Source organism: Enhydra lutris, unplaced genomic scaffold (assembly GCF_002288905.1).
Source record: "Enhydra lutris kenyoni isolate GAN:26980312 unplaced genomic scaffold, ASM228890v2 scaffoldscaffold28, whole genome shotgun sequence".
Taxonomy (NCBI): domain Eukaryota; kingdom Metazoa; phylum Chordata; class Mammalia; order Carnivora; family Mustelidae; genus Enhydra; species Enhydra lutris.
Window position 1 is genome coordinate 11,253,312 of NW_019154112.1, and position 17,948 is coordinate 11,271,259.

General features: G+C 38.0%; 1 protein-coding gene across 1 annotated transcript in view; it reads left to right on the top strand.

Moving 5' to 3' along the window:
• Positions 1-17,948, top strand: part of LOC111152338 (collagen type IX alpha 1 chain) — a 95,576-nt gene that overhangs the window by 38,014 nt on the left and 39,614 nt on the right. The window contains exons 19-28 of the mRNA XM_022510838.1: positions 3,330-3,383; positions 5,743-5,796; positions 8,734-8,787; positions 10,213-10,266; positions 10,407-10,460; positions 10,596-10,649; positions 11,062-11,115; positions 12,101-12,145; positions 13,234-13,287; positions 13,394-13,447. Coding sequence (XP_022366546.1) covers positions 3,330-3,383; positions 5,743-5,796; positions 8,734-8,787; positions 10,213-10,266; positions 10,407-10,460; positions 10,596-10,649; positions 11,062-11,115; positions 12,101-12,145; positions 13,234-13,287; positions 13,394-13,447 — 531 coding nt within the window. The remainder of the gene's footprint in view (positions 1-3,329; positions 3,384-5,742; positions 5,797-8,733; positions 8,788-10,212; positions 10,267-10,406; positions 10,461-10,595; positions 10,650-11,061; positions 11,116-12,100; positions 12,146-13,233; positions 13,288-13,393; positions 13,448-17,948) is intronic.

Consider the following 17,948-nt stretch of genomic DNA (forward strand, 5'->3'; position numbering starts at 1 on the left):
AGAATATTATCTAACCACTGAAAAAGGTATGTAAGGATATTACATTATACCAAAAGATATTCATGAGGTAATGCGTGTGGTCAAACAAATTTGGCTGACTTCTATTATTTTTGATGCGATGCTCCCTTCCTCCTTCTTTTAGTGACCCCTTTTCTTTAGGGGAACTTTTACAACCCCATTTGGGGATAGAACTGTCAATTAGAATACTTTCCCCCTCTCCTCAAGAAACCAATTATTATTGACACCTCTACAAGTTAGTTATCCAGACTCTCAAATTTGGCTTGATTTTAGTGAAGAAGTTTTGGTGTGTGAGAAAATTGGCCAAAATTTTATTAGTCATTGTTGAAAACTCCTTTAATTTATTTCACATGCTGTGTCACTCACACCTTTCTTTCAGTGGTGTCTTTGAAAATTTACTTGGGGGCGCCTGGGTGGCTCAGTGGGTTAAGCCTCTGCTTCGGCTCAGGTCATGATTTCAGGGTCCTGGGATTGAGCCCCGTGTCGGGCTCTCTACTCAGCAGGGAGTCTGCTTCCCCCTCTCTCTCTGCCTGCCTCTCTGCCTACTTGTGATCTCTGTCAAAAAAATAAATAAAATCTTAAAAAAAAAAAAAGAAAATTTACTTGGGAGGAAAGGATGACAATAGCTCATTGAAAAATGAACCTTAAGAGGGTAATCGATGCACTAAACTGTAAACTGAAAGTGGGTTCACAATTCTGCCTTGAATTTACTCTACAAATTAGTTAACGAAGATTTTAAAATTTATAAATAAAGGAATGAATAGTCAACAATCTTTCAGTAAAATGATAATAAATTGCTGTTCCTAAATTTGTCATTATGTTGTGGTTATTGATAGACTAGTTGTGTGCTACTCATCTGCTGGTGAGATAGTTAAATCATCTATATTACTCCAGGGTTTATACTGGAATCTGTAGGAAAATACCCCAAACCTTGCTAATGAAAGCTTATTGTGCACATATCAGTCACTGTTGTTTTGATAGTTAGGCAGGGACATACAGATAGCATTTAATTACACACATGTGTTGCTTATCCATTCCTTGAAATAGCTAATTCACTGGCTTTCCCACTGGGACTACCTCTCCTCGCTATCAATCATATGTTCTTATGGAATACAATCTGAATAAAATTATGAGACTGAAACCACTATGTATAATTGATTCAAAAGTCAAGTATAAATGACTTAGGCATAACCTAGTTCTTTGCATTTATGCCCAAAGTTTCTATGTTTCTATATTAATATTGCCATTTAATTTTCTGCATTTCTGTGTGTGTGTGTGTGTGTGTGTGTGTGTGTGTGTGTGACAAGTTCTATAAGGTATAATCTATAGAACAAGAACATGGGTGAATTGAAATATGTAATAAACAACAGGAATAGATTTTTATCTAATATTATGCACATAATATTAAAAATGAAGAATTTTTCTCATGATTAATTTTATAATTTAAGATATTCATTACTACAGTAATGAATACATTACTATTCATTATAATTTAAGATATTCATTACTGAATTACTACATACAGGACATATAGGGCAGTATATTTCTGTAAAAAAAACTTCTCAGAGAGAATAATAACTTTTTTTTCAGAGTCAGTCAAGTGATCTTTCTGTAAGAAACAGCAGCTGGATTTCTTTTCAGAATATACTAACATTTTAAAATATATCAGAAGTTATAAAATTAATATCAAAAAGTCAAACAATAATTAGCTAGAAAACAACACAGAATAAGTTTCCATTGGGAATCACCACCGAATAGTCAAGATGTCTTAGCACAAACTTAAATACTGAAAACTAATATGAGGAAAAGAACAAAGCTTTATTGAAGGAAAGAAAAAGATTTAATTAAATAGGGAGATACACCGAGTTCCAAGATAGACTTGGTATTATAAGGATTCTAGTTCTCTCCGTATTAATCTTTTAGTTTAGTGCAGTCCTAATATAAAGCAAGTAGTTTTTTTGTGAAGATCTTCCAGATAATTCTAAAGTTCATCTGGAAGAGCAAACATTTAGGAAAAACTGAAAAATAAGAGTAACCATAAAAAAAAAAAAAAAACCAGGGGTGCCTGGGTGGCTCAGTGGGTTAAACCTCTGCCTTCGGCTCAGGTCATGATCTCAGGGTCCTGGGATCGAGCCCCGCATCGGGCTCTCTGCTCAGCGGGGAGTCTGCTTCCCCCCTCTCTCTGCCTGCCTCTCTGCCTACTTGTGATCTCTCTCTCTCTGTCAAATAAATAAATAAAATCTTTAAAAAACCAAAAAACCAAAAAACCAAAAGTAAAGGAATTCTATCTGAAATTAAAATGTATTATAAAATTTCAATAATTAAAATGTGATATTGACAAATTCATACAACAGATCAGAAGAGCAGAGTAGGAAATCTAGAAACAAGTATATTCATAATTTACTATATGTTAAAGAAGGATTTTCCAGCCTGTGTGGAGAGAATCTTGTATTCAATAAATGATATTAGAGAAGGTGAGTAATTACCAGAAAAAAAGAACATGACAGATTTCTTTTTTTAAATTTAAATTCAGCTAGCCAACATATAGTACTTCATTTGTTTCAGATGGAGAATTCAATAATTCATCGCTTGCATATAACACCCAGTGCTCATCCCATCACATGCCCTCCTTTATGTCCATCACCCTCTTACCCTATCACCCCACCCACATCCAAAATGATAGATTTCTACTTTATATTTTACATTAAAATCAATTAAAGATTTCTATGTAAAAAGTTTAATTATAGAATTATAGAAGAAAAATACAGATGAATATTTATATATTTAGGAGGTGAAGAAAGCTTTTCTGTGGGAGACATCAAAGGTATAAGCCATAAAAAGAAAGACTGATTTAAATGCTTTTTAAAAAATTATATATGGTAGAAAAATTATAATAAGAAAAGTAAAAAATGGAAATCACAAATAAATAATATTGTAGTTGATGGAAAAGTTTGCATTCGATGATTATATTTTCCTAGTAACACCCCCCTCCACACACACACACTGGGAACGTGAATATATATATATGTTCTCTCTCTCTGTCCTTTCCTCCCCATTCACCCCTTTATAGAGAAGTATCTAAGATGTTACTGGTATTTATAGTTGAAAGGTGGGATTTGGGTGACTTATTTGTAAACTTCTCTGTATTTTCTAAATGTCCTACAATGAATATGGATTACTCATATAAACTAATTTAAGAAAGTATGGTAACATAACTCAGGGGATGCCAAGTGAATTTCAGACGTGCTGAGTTATCTATCTATGCTCATTTGCTGGAATAACACTTGGCGTGCTTTTCTGTTGTTTATTAGGGTGAAGAAGGTGACCAAGGGGAACAAGGAGAAGTTGGAGCTCAGGGACCTCCAGTAAAGTATTCTTTAAAAATATTTAACTTGGATATGCAAATATTCTTTTTTCACGACTAACAGAATATTTTCTGTTTAGCATTTGGATTAATAGTATTACATTAACATATTTTCCCACCAAGCCAGCATTGGGAGTTTACCATTTTTTCAAAATAGGAAGAATCCGCATTGTATAATCAAGCACCATTTTAACAGAAAAATTTTACCTACAATTACATATGTTCATTTACTAGATTTTAGGGCTAGGCAATCTGAAAGCAAATATTGAACACAAGAGGTTGATATATGTCTTTTATATTCTATGGTACTTTCACATGATATAGAAAATTTCATGTACCTGAATATGCAGAAGGTACCTCAACCACTGGATTTAATGTACCTTATGCCAGCATATAATCATAATTAGAACATTCTTAATTGCTTGTAATCAGGTCTTTTAATAAAAAGTTAGTCCCTTGTGCTTTGGCAGATTGCTGCAATTATACGCACAACGAGGTAATCTGGGGCATTGGCATACTTCAATTTAAAGTGTTTGCTACATCAAAATTTACATTACTTTTGTATACAAAAGTAGAATTGCCACACTTTTTTTCTTGTCTAGATGAGTAGTTAACAATTATGGAAATAATAATTTCTGAATATTCATTGAACACTGTAGCTAGCTAAGGTCTTTGCTAGGTAAGGGACAGGCTCAGGTTAGGGAGGACAAACATAGGGCCACCCTTCCTTGCCCTGCTCTGCTCTTCCCCCAAACAACTGGCCTTTTACGAGAGAGTTCAGGGAGCTGTGTAGCTAAAGGAGATGAATTTGAGCATTTGTGAGAAATAAAACCTGGAGGAATACAAGGTGTTTATTTCAGAAGCTTGTCTTCCCTGAGCCTTTGAAAGGAGACAATAAGGAGATGGCTCTATTTGGTAGGAGAGAGATAGAAATAGTATGAGAGACATATGCTTTTTTTTTTCTTGATCTGATGAAAATTTAGTGGGGACCTAAATTATTTTTAAGCCATCCCCCAAATCCTCAGAAGAGGATTTTGCAAGCAGCATTTAAAAATGTTTTCACAGATTAAGGATATCTGTTGGGTTCTGCCTGGCTCAAGTGGTCTACTGGGGGCTATTGTGAATGCTTGCTGACTTTCTGGTGTTTGGCAGTAGGCTTACCAAAATGTTTCTATAAACTTCACAAATGTTTACTTTTTAAATGTACATCTATAAAGCAATGCACAGATTTTTTTTTAAGCTATATGCTTTTGGAAACGTTTATACACAAGCTTTGTCCTTCAAAGTAGTCACCTTAAGAGATAATACATGGCATTCTCATGTCACTGCCACTGGCCAAAATATTTTTGGAATTCTTTTTGTAGAATTATCTTCAGAAAGAGCAGTTTGAATCTGATATGGGCACATTTTATATCTCAAGTGGTTATCCTATGCTGGATCATCTTACACATTCAGGTCATTCCTAACTGATCTACACAGTATTTGTGACTTATCTAGATGCAGGCAGGGTTGGCCAGAGAACTGCCCCACTTACTCCAAGGGAGAACACAAGAGAATGACTGGCCTAGAGCTACTTGATTTGAAGCCAGTCACAGCACACCGTTAGCAAATTGCTCAGAAGTGGTTGCTCTACCTTCCCGAAGGAGCATCCACCAGCTTCTATTCCCAGAAGAACACGTAGGCTCACTCTTTACAGGATCCACTCCCGGAGCCCTGCTGCTCTGTATTGAAGAAGAGTCTAGAAATCACACTCACATCCTTATTTTTAGGCTTACCCACTCCCATGCCTGAGATGGGGTGAGATGGATTCCTGCTGCTGCAGGTGGAAATGTAGAATGCCATAAGGGTGGTGTAACGACTCCTAGTGGTCAGTAGAGATTTCAGCTCCATGTACAGTCAGAAGCTTTTGTGGACCCTGGAAATTGAATGGCCTTTGACGGCATACATTGGTGGGGAGAAATTAACTCCAAGGTTTAAAATCACAATCATCTTACATGTAACTAAGTTACAAATCATGAAGGAAGTAGAAAGGGCAGTGTATTCTGTACCTGAGTTAAAAAGTAAGTCAAAATACATGATTGTGGTTTTCTTATGATAATGATGTTTACTTTTTTGTCATCAGTAATTGCTTCCCCTCCAGGTTTGTGTATGTCTTCAGAGTTTCAGAAGAGTGTTTACCATCAGAAGAATTCTCCTTGGATTTTTTTTCTTTCTAAACTAGAAACATTTGTTTACATAATGCCACCATTTCTTAATGTTACCTTTGGTTATGTTAACATCCTTCTGGAGCAACTTTTGTGATGAGATAAATAAGTGTATGCTTCAACTAGAACAATTCACTGTTCTCCACCCCCCCCCAGGGAGCCCAGGGATTACGAGGCATCACTGGCATCGTTGGGGCCAAAGGAGAAAAAGTAAGATGATGATGATAGGATATCAAAATGTATAAATATTTAAAAATTTTCCCATTTAAAAATATCTTCTTATTTTCAGCAACATCATTTTTTTATTTCTTATTTGCTTTGTAGATACTTGGTTAGGTTTTCACATTTCTGTTATAAACATAGATGACAGAAGTGAGTAGTATGTGTGATACTTATGTACTATATATTTTAAATTATCTTGGTAGATAGGAATAAACAGGGATGTTACCTTTTTATATCTTTGTCATTATTAATAGTTAATACTGGAAATCAAAACAAAGACAGGAGAGGATGGAAAGGGAGAGGCAAGAGAAGGCAAGATCTCCCCAAAGACACAAGAGCCATCCGTGGCTTTCCCTCCGGGCTGATCGCTGAGCTCTGTCCGCCACAAGAATACTTCCTGCACTTCCAACCTGTCCTTAGCCCAGTCTCAAAAACCAGATTCTCCTACCATTTCCATAGCAAGGCACTGTGAGATGGTGGGGAGATTCAAAGAGGAAAAAGGATTTCAAATTTGTTATTCATTGGGAGAAACAAATGAGTAGATAGCTAACTACAATGTAAAAGAGACACATAAATTTGAGGGCAAGTGGTGTGAGGGAGTGAAGACAAAGGAGTGACTACTCTTGGTCAGGGAATTGGGAGGGCTTATAAAGGAGGTGGCATTTGAAGAATGCCAGGCCTAGAAGGATGACGTGTTCCCATTGGTGGAGGATGAAGAATGGGAAATGCTTGGCTGAGTGAAAATGAAAACAGTGGAAACCTGAATGTTCCTGCTGTGCTCAGAAATGTTTTTCTCACTCTCTGTGTGTGTGTGTGTGTGTGTGTGTGTGTGTGTAGGGGTGTGCCCAGCTTCTCTATCAGATTTTTAAGAAAATGGTTGCCATTTAGTATATTAGGAAAGCCAGTTTGTGGGTTCCAGGAAAAGCAATAAAAGCACTTTGTCCACTACCACTTCTGACCCTTGTCTCTTCCTCTTTAGAACCTCTATGGCTAATTTGCATCATTTCGCACAGAAGCACAGAGACTTTTATTAACAGCTAAGAGGGAATAACTTGCACATTGTAGGTGCTCAATAAATAAATTTAAATTTTTCTAAAAGAAATAAACATTTTTGGAAACGAAAGGAATTATTTTGTGACAGATTCCTTCATTTTTTTTCAGCCTTCTCCCTTCTAGGTGTTCTCATTCTGCCCATTTTACTCTTCCATTTCCTCTAGAATATTTCTTTTCTAAAAACACTGTTTTTAAAAAAAATTTTTATATTTCTATATTCATATTACCTTAAGTAATATTTTGTGTTTATCTCTTCTGTTATTAAGTAATAAACCCCATTTATTTTGAAGTTGCTGATACCTAGGCCTTTGCTTTTTCTGGGTTTAAATCATCTAAAGTATGTGACCTCACACTTTGAAACCAATTACTGTTCTTGATATGCTCTTTATTTGAGGTATTTTTTTACTTGGCATTTTTCAAAATTTCTCATTTCCTTTGAGTTCTGACAAATTGCTTTCAATAACAAAAACAAAACAAAACAAAAAGGCAAGCTCTTCTCATGAACTCAGACCCCTGGAGTGGTTGCCTAGTAACAGCATTTTGGGTGTGAGCTCATGCTGAACAGCAGTAAGAGAGAGTAAGCGCATCACAGCCGATTCTGTAATGCAAAGGCCGGGCTCCTCGCTCACAACGCAGGGTGAATGATGAATTCAAGGTCTTTTTCGAGTCTTCCAAACCTCTTCTTCCCTGGTGAATGTAAAATGCTTTCTGCTCTGCTCTAGTTTTTAGGGATCAAAGAATTTCAAGGCTCTGTGGTGCTTCTGCTTCAGTGGTGTTCTTTCTTTGATTCTACCTTTTCTGAACCTTCTATCAAAGGTTTTCTAATTCTTAAATCTTACTACAGATGCTGTCCGCCTGGTTTTCTTGGCCTAACATCCATCCAGCACTCTTTTGACTGTTTTCCATTTATTTTATCATCTCCTTGTCTCAACCCTATTCATTAGGAAATAGCCTATTGACTTCAGTCACCCTTCTGCCTTCTCATTCACTTAGCAGATGAGAAAAAGATTTGAAGAAGGGGGTTGTATTTTGTCAGGTAGTATATGTAGAAAGCACCCAAAAAAAGCCCCCATACTTTTGTTTCAAAATCACATTTTGATTCTTATCATTAAATAAGGAGGTGATATTTACAGTATAGCCAACTCACAACTGATTGCAAGATAATTAGATTTGTAAAACTCTAGTTTCCATCCCTTGGTAGGACAAATCTGTTTTTAAGAAAATAGATGGATTATTTTTATATTAAAAGAGCCTAATGTCTATCAAGGATGGAATGGGGGATACTCAAATCCTTATTACGATTCGTTCTTCTAAATCACATGACTGGACTTCAGATTGTGGATCTTGGCAGAAATCCAGTGTCACGGAATCCCACCCACAGCTGTGGCTGCAGCACAGTCCATGGCAACTGCTCTATTCTTTGGGTGGCTCCTTGGTCTTCACCATTCATGAAAAAGCACAGGAATCCTGAGAACACTGAAGGGTAACTACCCAACCTCCTCCCATAGGTTTGCCAACTTCCCTTAATAGGGACCAGTGTTTTTAGTTCATGTCATCAATCAAAAATGGCTGCAGTGTGAACTTAAAATATCCAGAGTGGTAGGAAAGATTGGCCATCAGTACTCTTGGTGGGATGAGGAGACGTAAACTAGTGTTTTCATATCTGAGGTGTCCAATGGATACTCCCTGGTATAATACATACACTGATGTATATGATATATATGATGTATAATAATACACTGATGTATACAGAATATATTCCAGGCACAAAACCTCCTTCTTAATCTAGCTATTAAAGTTCTATGGAAAGACTGATGTGCCCTTTAATGACTGATTTCAATTTCATTTCTTTATGCTGTTTTTTTTTTGCAGGGTGCTCGGGGCTTAGATGGAGAACCTGGGCCTCAAGGTCTTCCTGGTGCACCTGTAAGTAGTTTTCCTTTTACCAGACCCAAGGATAGGTTATTTAGCAATGATTGACCAGTGATAGAGTATTTGCTGTATGTGTGTGTGTGTGTGTCTAAGTGTCTTTTACATGTGAATACAGTGGAAAAATGGGCAATAGTTTCTATATTTATTTAAACAAATTTTAGTTAAGATAAGCATCATTTCCTTGAATAAAGAGAAATGTTCTTTTGACGTGACGAGGGTTTTTGTTTTTCAAGTAGGTGAAGTCAAATTGTTGAGTTTTTATGTTTGCTGTGTTTTCCTTTTGTTATAGCTACCAGGATGTTTAGAGTCACAGTAACTGTCTCATTTCGGGTTCTTGCTCCTTTTCTATGATTTTTGATGTCTATATTTTCTCTATTTCTCCATATTTTCTATATTCTATATTTTGACTGTTGTATGTATATGTGTCATTATTATAGGCTGCCTCACACCTTTTCTAGAAATAAATAAAAAAGCCACCTGTATAATAGCCACCTTTATCACAGAAAATGTAGAAAAGGTATAAAGACAATAGAATTTTCAATTATCAAGCTCCTATGGTCCAGTGGGGAAGACAGAATATAACTCTGTCATACGTTAAAAGATCCAGCGCTGGAGTATATGGTAGAGGTACTGCTGGTAAGAGGAGGATCCTAGAGGCAGGCTGAAATGGAAAGCCATTCTGGGTGGGAAAGGCAGCAGAGTACAGGTGATACTCTGTGAAGGGAGTAATTGGTGGTAATGGCGTGTGTTGTCTTAGGAATTGTTACTGCCTAGCTTGGAAAGTTTCCGTTGAGAAGATTAAATTGAATAGATAAAGTACGATCACATTGTAGAGAGTGTTTTATGCCAATGTGAGCAATTTGAACTGATCTGCTAGCAACAGGAAGCCATTTGAGGTTTTAGAGTAGTTCTGCAGTTCAACAAAAGCTGTATTTTAAGGAAGACATATCCTCTCATCTATTACCAGCTATACAATAAATCAACATTAGCCAGATAATTTTGACAGAAACCATTATTATTGCCGGGAGAATGAAATAATATGGAAAAAAGATTGGCAACTGACCCAAACCTCAACCCACCATGATAGTCAATGAGTTTAGCTGATAATGTAGACATAGTTACTGATGTTAAGATTACCTACAGTATGGATCTTAATTTTATTATACCTATACATCAAAAGGGCACAGAAACTTTACACATTGAAAATGAAATCAAAAGACATGTAAGTCTCTATCATCCCTATGGCAACATAAAATTTTAAGACGATGTAATTTTTATAAATGATTTCTTGAGCTAGGCATCCATGACAGAGCAAAGCACTGGAATGAAAGAGTAGTCATAAGGTAATGTGGATGGTGTTCTCTAGTTTCAAAAGTCTATCAATAAGTAACTTTTGCTTTTCATTTTATTTTCTTACAGGGTGACCAAGGACAGAGAGGACCTCCAGGAGAAATAGGTCCCAAGGGAGATAGAGTGAGTTCAGATTAGTGTTAATCACTATAAACATCGTGCTTTTTTGTGTCCTCTACTGATTATGCTTACCTCTTTGATGTGGCCAAAGTGTCGTGATGAATGAGCCTGTCTTGTCTCTCCCTTCCCCTCTACCCTGCAAGGGGCCTCAAGGTTCTAGAGGAATTCCTGGCCTCCCTGGAACCAAAGGAGACATGGTATGTCCTGAGCCGTAGTCATCCACCACATTTTTTGAAGTGATTATTAACTTGTAATAAAACTTTAGAAAATAATGAAGGGAAGAAGAATGTGACTATTTCCAAGACACAATGTGTTTCTTTGTGTCTTTTTAGGGCTTGCCAGGTGTGGATGGCCGTGACGGGATACCTGGAATGCCCGGGACAAAGGTAGCTTTTGTAACCCTGGCAAACCGAGCCCAGCATTTCCATTACTACATGACAGGGAGATTTACTCAGCTGGTTTTGGCTTTTTTCCTCCGTTTTTTCATCAAGTGTCACCTCAGAAATACTTTTAGAATCGTATGTTTCCTTGGTTTTAGGAACTCAGTAGAATTGCTCTGTCGATGAAAGCAGCTGAAAGAGACTGTGTATTTTGATTTAATTTATGTCCTAAGTCCATCCTCCCTATCCCGTACCACCAACCGCCCCCTGCCCTGAACCGGGTCATATCATAAAAGTGCGCATAAGGTCACCTGTAGGGAGAATCCTTCTACATAGAAGCCGTGTGTCCTTTCTTTACTTGAAATACTTAGAGCAATTCACACAGGTTCAATGATGCAATAAAAACTTCTTTTCTCAGGGTGAACCTGGGAAGCCTGGGCCTCCTGGTGATGCAGGATTGCAGGGCTTACCTGTGAGTATTTGGGTCTTTAAATGTTTACTGATTTAGCTGAGTTTTGGAAAATATGAATTTTAGAGAGAAACAAATAATTTGCTAAGTTTCAGGAAGATACATGATGGCTTAGTTTTACATTTTTGTAGTTTTACGTTTTATACTTTTTTTCCTGAATAAGGAACTCTTTCTCTAATAACTATACTAAGCTTTAATTTGTATTTTGCATTCTTCTCCTCTCTTTAGTTCACTCAGTCTTTCTTATCTTTTTACTAACTCTGAGCTGTGGGCCAGGAGCACATACTCCCTCCTCCTTTTCACCGTTTTTGAAGTTCTTGTTAGCAGAGTTGAGCCATAAGGGGCTTGCGAGTATGCTCCCTGAACGATGTGAGGTATCAGATACCATTTTTTTGATTGCGTGCTATTTTGAATTATTCAAATTGGTGTTTCCCTGCCTTGATGTGGCTAGAGGGTAATGTGGATTATACAGATGTATTCTTGGAGACAAATGCTTCAAGGTAATAAAGAGATACTTGGTAATTTGAGGACTGGCCTCAATTTATTATCTGACATTTTAAAAATAATCAGTTATAGAACATTAGGACTCCCAGTAATACCAAATTTTAGTTCAAGCCAGCATTCTCCTGCCATTCTGCTTTTCTACTTCAGGGTTAACGTTTCAATAGGTCTTTGTTTTGTTATTCAAGCTCCCCTTGACAGATGATAATTTGGAAATTCATGCTTGAAAAATAACTTTAGTTTAGAGATAGGATTTGCCTAAGGGTGTTCAGGCTTAACTAGCCAGATAGAGTGAAGTGTAATTCCTTCTAAACTGTGGGTAGTTCTAGAACTGTTCAGAATTTGGGAACTAGGAAGAATCTCTCTCACACTCAAGCTTTGGCGTTGTCATGATTCCCTCATCCCCTGGGCAGTGTGCTGGGGGCAGGGCATCTCACAGATTCTCCACTGATGTGATTCAGCCCAAGTTCTGTGTGCCCTTTTTTAGGGTGTACCTGGGATTCCTGGTGCAAAGGGTGTTGCTGGTGAAAAGGTAAAAGATGAAAAATTTTTAACTAGTACTTTTCTGTATTTCTCTATTTTTTCATTAATATGTTTTATTTATCATTTTTAGTATTTCCAACCTGCCTTTTATTTTATATTCGACTCTAAGGAGAAAATTTTTGAAAAGGCTCTTTTAAGGCCTCGAGTGCTAATCTCTTTCCTAGCTGCAGAAAGAATACTTTGACAAAGTGTTGCTGATTAGGCTTCCTTCCTGGAAGTGTCATCCTTCGCCAGTATTAAACAGAGACAGTGTTATTGCTCTTTACCACTTAAAGAAATTACAATTAAGCTATAGAAATTATGTCAGTGAATATTACTAACATGATTTTGCTTAAAAAAGATGATAGACATTTTATTCTCAAACTGATCAACCAGTGCTTATAGGGCAAAATTAAAAACAATAGGTGAAGGAAAAATTGAAGGGATAAGATACAGCTTTACTTTAAATAAAAGGGATGACATGTGAGTAACGTAGAATTCGGTCACTACCAGGTTATATGGCTACAGTCTCCAAGCCTGGGGCCCACAGCATCTTGAGCAGGGATGCTTCCTCCCAAGTGGACCGTGAGAGATGGATGGTGGGGCTGGACCCCCAGACATGTGCTTTCTCTGGAGCTTGCTGGCGGGGTCCCCTCAACAGCCCTTCCTTCTGTTCCTCATGTTCACAGGATCCTTCTTAATTTTAATAGTGTCATTGCCAGGGAAAAGAGCTCCAAGAAATTTATTGGAGATAAAAATGGTAAAGGAAAGACACGTATAATTAATATTGTGAGGAAAGAAAAACCTTCTTGTTTTCCTGTCTGGGTAAAGACCTTCATGTATTGACATTTGACCTTCATTTTTGAACATTTTTTTGATACCTTTACTATACTTCTGGGAACAACAGAACAGTATCCTGATCTAAAGAACTTTAATGTATCCCCCAAGCAAGAGAGTCTATGTCCTCCCAAATTCGCAATGTGAAACTGGGAAATTAATGCTATTCAGGTGTAAGAAATGCCCAGTCTGGGTAAGATAGGTTGCAGATTTTGCTTACTTGCTGTCTGAATTACTTTGGATGTTGCATTTTACCTTTAGGGTAACACAGGTGCTCCTGGGAAGACTGGTCAGCTGGGGAATTCAGGCAAACCGGTAAGATGACATGAGCTACCTTTTCTTATGTTGTCACCTGCTGTAATCACTCCGCAAAGAATCAGGGAGTGTTAATTTTTTTCTTTCCCTGCCTTCCTCGTAACAGGGCCAACAGGGGCCTCCAGGAGAGGTGGGACCCCGAGGACCCAGGGGGCTTCCTGTGAGTATTCCTTTCCAGTAGAACCTTCTGAAGTGACTTCTCAGGGTTTTTCTGGGTGTCCTTCCAATCATTTATTCATTTATCCATGAATGCCTTCTCAAGTTTGAGACAGTGAAATAAGAATGTCATTTGTGAATACAATCTGCTTTTTAAAAATTTTTAAAGTATTTTTAGAAAGCATGAGGACCCCTTGTGCTCTTATTTCATACTGAAGGAAATATTCCAGTGTGGTTAAAAAAAAAAAACCACATAAAAAAACTCAAAACAAAACAGCTTTACTGAGATATATTTCATATACCGTATGAGTCAACCACTTAAAGCATACAATTCATTGATATTTAAGGCATATTTATAGAATTATACAACCATTGCCATAATTTTAAAATCTTTTCATCACCCCCCAGAAAAGAACCTCTGTTTCCACTTGTAGTCACTCAGCATTTCCCAGCAGTCCTCTCAGCCCTCAGCAACCGCTAGTCCACTTTCTGTCTTGACTTGCCTGGTCTGAAAATTTCATATAAATAGAATCATACAGTGGGTTTTTTTCAGTGAATGGCTTCCTTCAGCATGTTTCAAGGCTTACCTTCTTTCTTCTTGCTGACTAATGTTCAGTAGTATGGACGTACCAGCATTCCTTCATTCTTTCATCTGCTCTTGGACATTCGGGTTGTTTCTACTTTTGGACCATTATGAATAATGGTGCTGGGAACATTTTCTACAGGTTTTCGTGTGGACACATATTTTTATTTCTCTTGAGTAGAACACCGAGGAGTAGAATTTCTGGGTCATGTGGTAACTCTATTTAATCCTTGGTGAAACTGCCAGACTTCTTGTAGTCTGAGTTTGTGTGTCTGTTTTACCACCAACACAGCAAATCATATTGTTTCACTAGATACACTTTAACCCTTAGAGAGAAACGGATTAATTAAATATTATATTCTTAATGTTAACTCTAAAAAATTCTCTCTGGCCTTCAGCTTAAGTTCTTATTTTTAAAATCTGCTGGGTAACAAAAAGAACTCCAAGTGAGAACAGAGAAACATTTCCAAATATTGTTACTTTTAAAGCATTTCATGAGCGTTGAATGACGATTTTCATGTGTCAAGGAAGTGAATTATTCCAGGTGTCTTGACATAAGAGGCGAACTCTTCCACTTCTCACAGGTGTTTGTCAACTTAGCTCTATCAGGTGGTTTCCAGAAGTTTCTCTGCAGCCAGAGAAACTAGCCAATGCTCCTCGTTCACTCACTGCTCAGTTATCCTTTTCTTCTGTCTTGCTTGAAGCCTGTGAACTTCTAATTAAAATAATTTTAAAAAATTGATTGCCAAAACAATGAGTTTGTAGCTAGAACATATTCATAAACAATGGAGATGCTACATGACTGATCCAGAAAGATTTAACAGTGTGGGAGAGCGGCATTGGAACTTTGAGAATGTTGGCTATTAGGTGTAATATTCACTTTATAGAGCAGAGAACATAAAATTGAAGGGGCATCTGCTGTATGTCAAGTCCATGCACTGAACACAAAAAGTGACACAGTAGAGAGAGCTTGGCCCATCATCAGTTAAGTGCTAAGGGATGTATAAAGACCTAGAGGCAAGAACTGCAGAAGGAGATGGGGTGGGGGTTCCGTTCTCTCATGTGAGGGGAGGCAGATCTGTGGTTACTATGCAAGCTTTGAGCCTGACTCAGGTTTTGATTTTTGAGTTCCTGTAAATATCCAGATTCTCATTGCTCCAATCACTGTAGCTCAAAGCCTTGGTGATCTTCTTCCATCATTTCCACTCTCCAATAGGACCTGTTCTGTCTTCCACCTCCTTTTAAGAAGATTTTATTTGAGAGAGAGAGAGAGAGAGAGAGTGAGAGAGCAAGCGCACAAGCTAGGTGAAGGGCAGAGGGAGAAGCAAACGCCCCACTGAGCAGGGAACCTGACTTGGGACTTGGTTCTAGGACTCTGGGATCATGACTTGAGCTTAAAGCAGACACCCAACTGACTGAGCCACCCGGGGGCCTTCTACGTCTTCCTTTTAAAAGTCTCTTGTATTTGACTCTTCTAAGCTCACCTCCACCATCCCAGCTCAGATCATTAGCTGCTGCTTGGATTATCAGGTGTCTCCTATTTGCCTTTCCATGTTGTCTTTCCTTCCCTTACCAGTAGTCCCCAACAAGGTACTCCTGGTATGTTGGCTGGCATAGTTCTTTGTTCCCCGGGATTCCACCCTAGAACTCCAGTGGGGTTCCCACAGTCATGGTGACAAGAGTGTCAGACACAATGTCAAAGGCCTGGGGAATGGCAGTGGTCCCAGTCTGCACACCCTGCCATATTGGTCTTTTCAGAATACAACTTGATCATCACTTCTTTATTTAAAGATCTTCAATGAATTTCCACTAGCAAGGAAAGGAAGTACTAAATCATGAACTGTTTATCTGGTAGTTCTATGTCTCCCTTGTGTCTTGCTCAAAGCCTGTGTTCAAGTCATGCTGGACTCCATGGGCATTTCCAATTAGTCTCTGCACTTCTCAGCCCGCTTGTTTTCTTTTGTTACACTCTGCCCTTAGATGGCTTCCTTCTCCGTTTCTCTGACTCAGCCGCCCATGTACGTTTTTAGGTGTAACTGAAATGTTAATTCGACAGTGAAACCATCTCTGTTTATGCCCTATGCCCCAGATAGAAGTGCTCTCTCTTTATTCTGATCCCTGTAACCTGGGGCCCTGTTTACCCCATGCTGTGGGAACTGCAGGGAAGCAGGGACACTCTGATCCACCTTTGCATTCCCTACATCTCTCCCCTCATGGCCTGTCACAAGGCGGAGCTCAATAAATATTTCTAAAAATGAATTGAATTGGAGGTATAGTAAATCTTTCTATGCTGCTTATGTTGGTAATAATTGACTTCTCGCCTCCTATAAATTTTACAGAAAAGTGCATGAGAGGTTGTAAGCATTACGGTTCTGAGCAGAGTTTTAACACCAAATCTACTTACTGAAAGATATATTTGTTCTTTCATCTTACATCATTACATTTAGTTTCATAGATAAATTCACACATTTTCAACAATTCCTCCCAAGTTTTATCAGTTTTTCCTGCAAATGTCAAGTTGAAAAGCTGAGTAGCAAGAATGAAAACCCATTTCTAATGTGTTCTACTAATGGGCCAGGGCTAATTGGAGCACGTCTTTGAAATTAAGTGGTATTCCCCTTTCAAATCATTGTTCTAACAGCTTTAGCCGGTGCCACAGCAAAACATATTGGAGGTTTTTTGGTCACCTCCATGATTACATATGAGCACGTATCTTCACCACTTGGATTGTGCTTCTGGCTTTCTCGCTCACACTCTACTGGTTTATACCTGGATCTGGGTGACTCCCGTTTACAGCAGGAGAATGTGGGGGGCCTTGGACGCAATGACTCCTGGTCCATGTCCCTCTTTCAGGCTTCCCAGTACTTGCCAGGACTTTTGATGAGTGAGCTGTGTTTGCTCTGCTCTCATGATTCTGACTGGGATCAGTACCATGCTGATCTACTTCCAGTTTTCTGAAGATGATACACTCCTGAGTACAGAGCCGCTCTCAGTTTCTCTTGAAGTCCCACTCCCATCCTATCACCAACAGCTCTGAGCACAGAGGTCTTCATACAGTGTGTTGCTGAATGATCGGAAGTGCATTCCTGTGCCACCCAGGACATGGAATATTATCCCTGTCAATAATTTGTGAAGCAGCTGTGATGGTTATAGATTTTGATTTCCCTCTGTATGTGAGGGAATACCTAAACCTACATCAGAGAAAAATACAAACTGTACAATGCTGCAAAATTGAATAGATTTTTAAAGTATCTTTGTGGCTGACCTAAAAATTATCATTGTGGCAGGACTAATATGATATTCCTATGTTAATATGAAGATGGGTTTGTAAAAGCAACAATCTAAAGAAATCATAATTGATCTTCTGCATTAATCAGCATCCTTTTTCCCAGAGAGAGGCACTTAAGTATATAATTCAGACTAAGTATGACGATTTACAATTTCTCACTTCTAAAATTAGCATGGTACTAAGAATAATGTTCATTCTTCAGCTAGTTAGCATTTTGGGTAATCAAGCAAATACAACCACCATCATAATCTACAGCACAATGGAATAAAATCTAAATTTCTTTTTTTCTTTTTTCTTTTTTTTTGCAAAATACTTATGACAACGCACATATAATGAAATAGATTTTTTCTGTGATATTTTAAAAGTCTAGTAGTTCCTTTTTAAAAGGAAGACTTCCAGATGGAATTATTTGTCTGTATTCATTGAAATGAGTTTTACAAAATAGTTCTCGGTACTTGTTTATAAAGAAGGTGCCTTCTTGGTTGCCTGGGTGGCTCAGTTGATTAAGCATCTGACTGTTGATTTCGGCTCAAGTCATGATCTCAGGATTGTGAGATTGAGCACCACATCAGGCTCCGCATTGGGTGTGGAGTCTGCTTGGGCATCTCTCTCTCTCTCCTCCTGCCCCTTCCC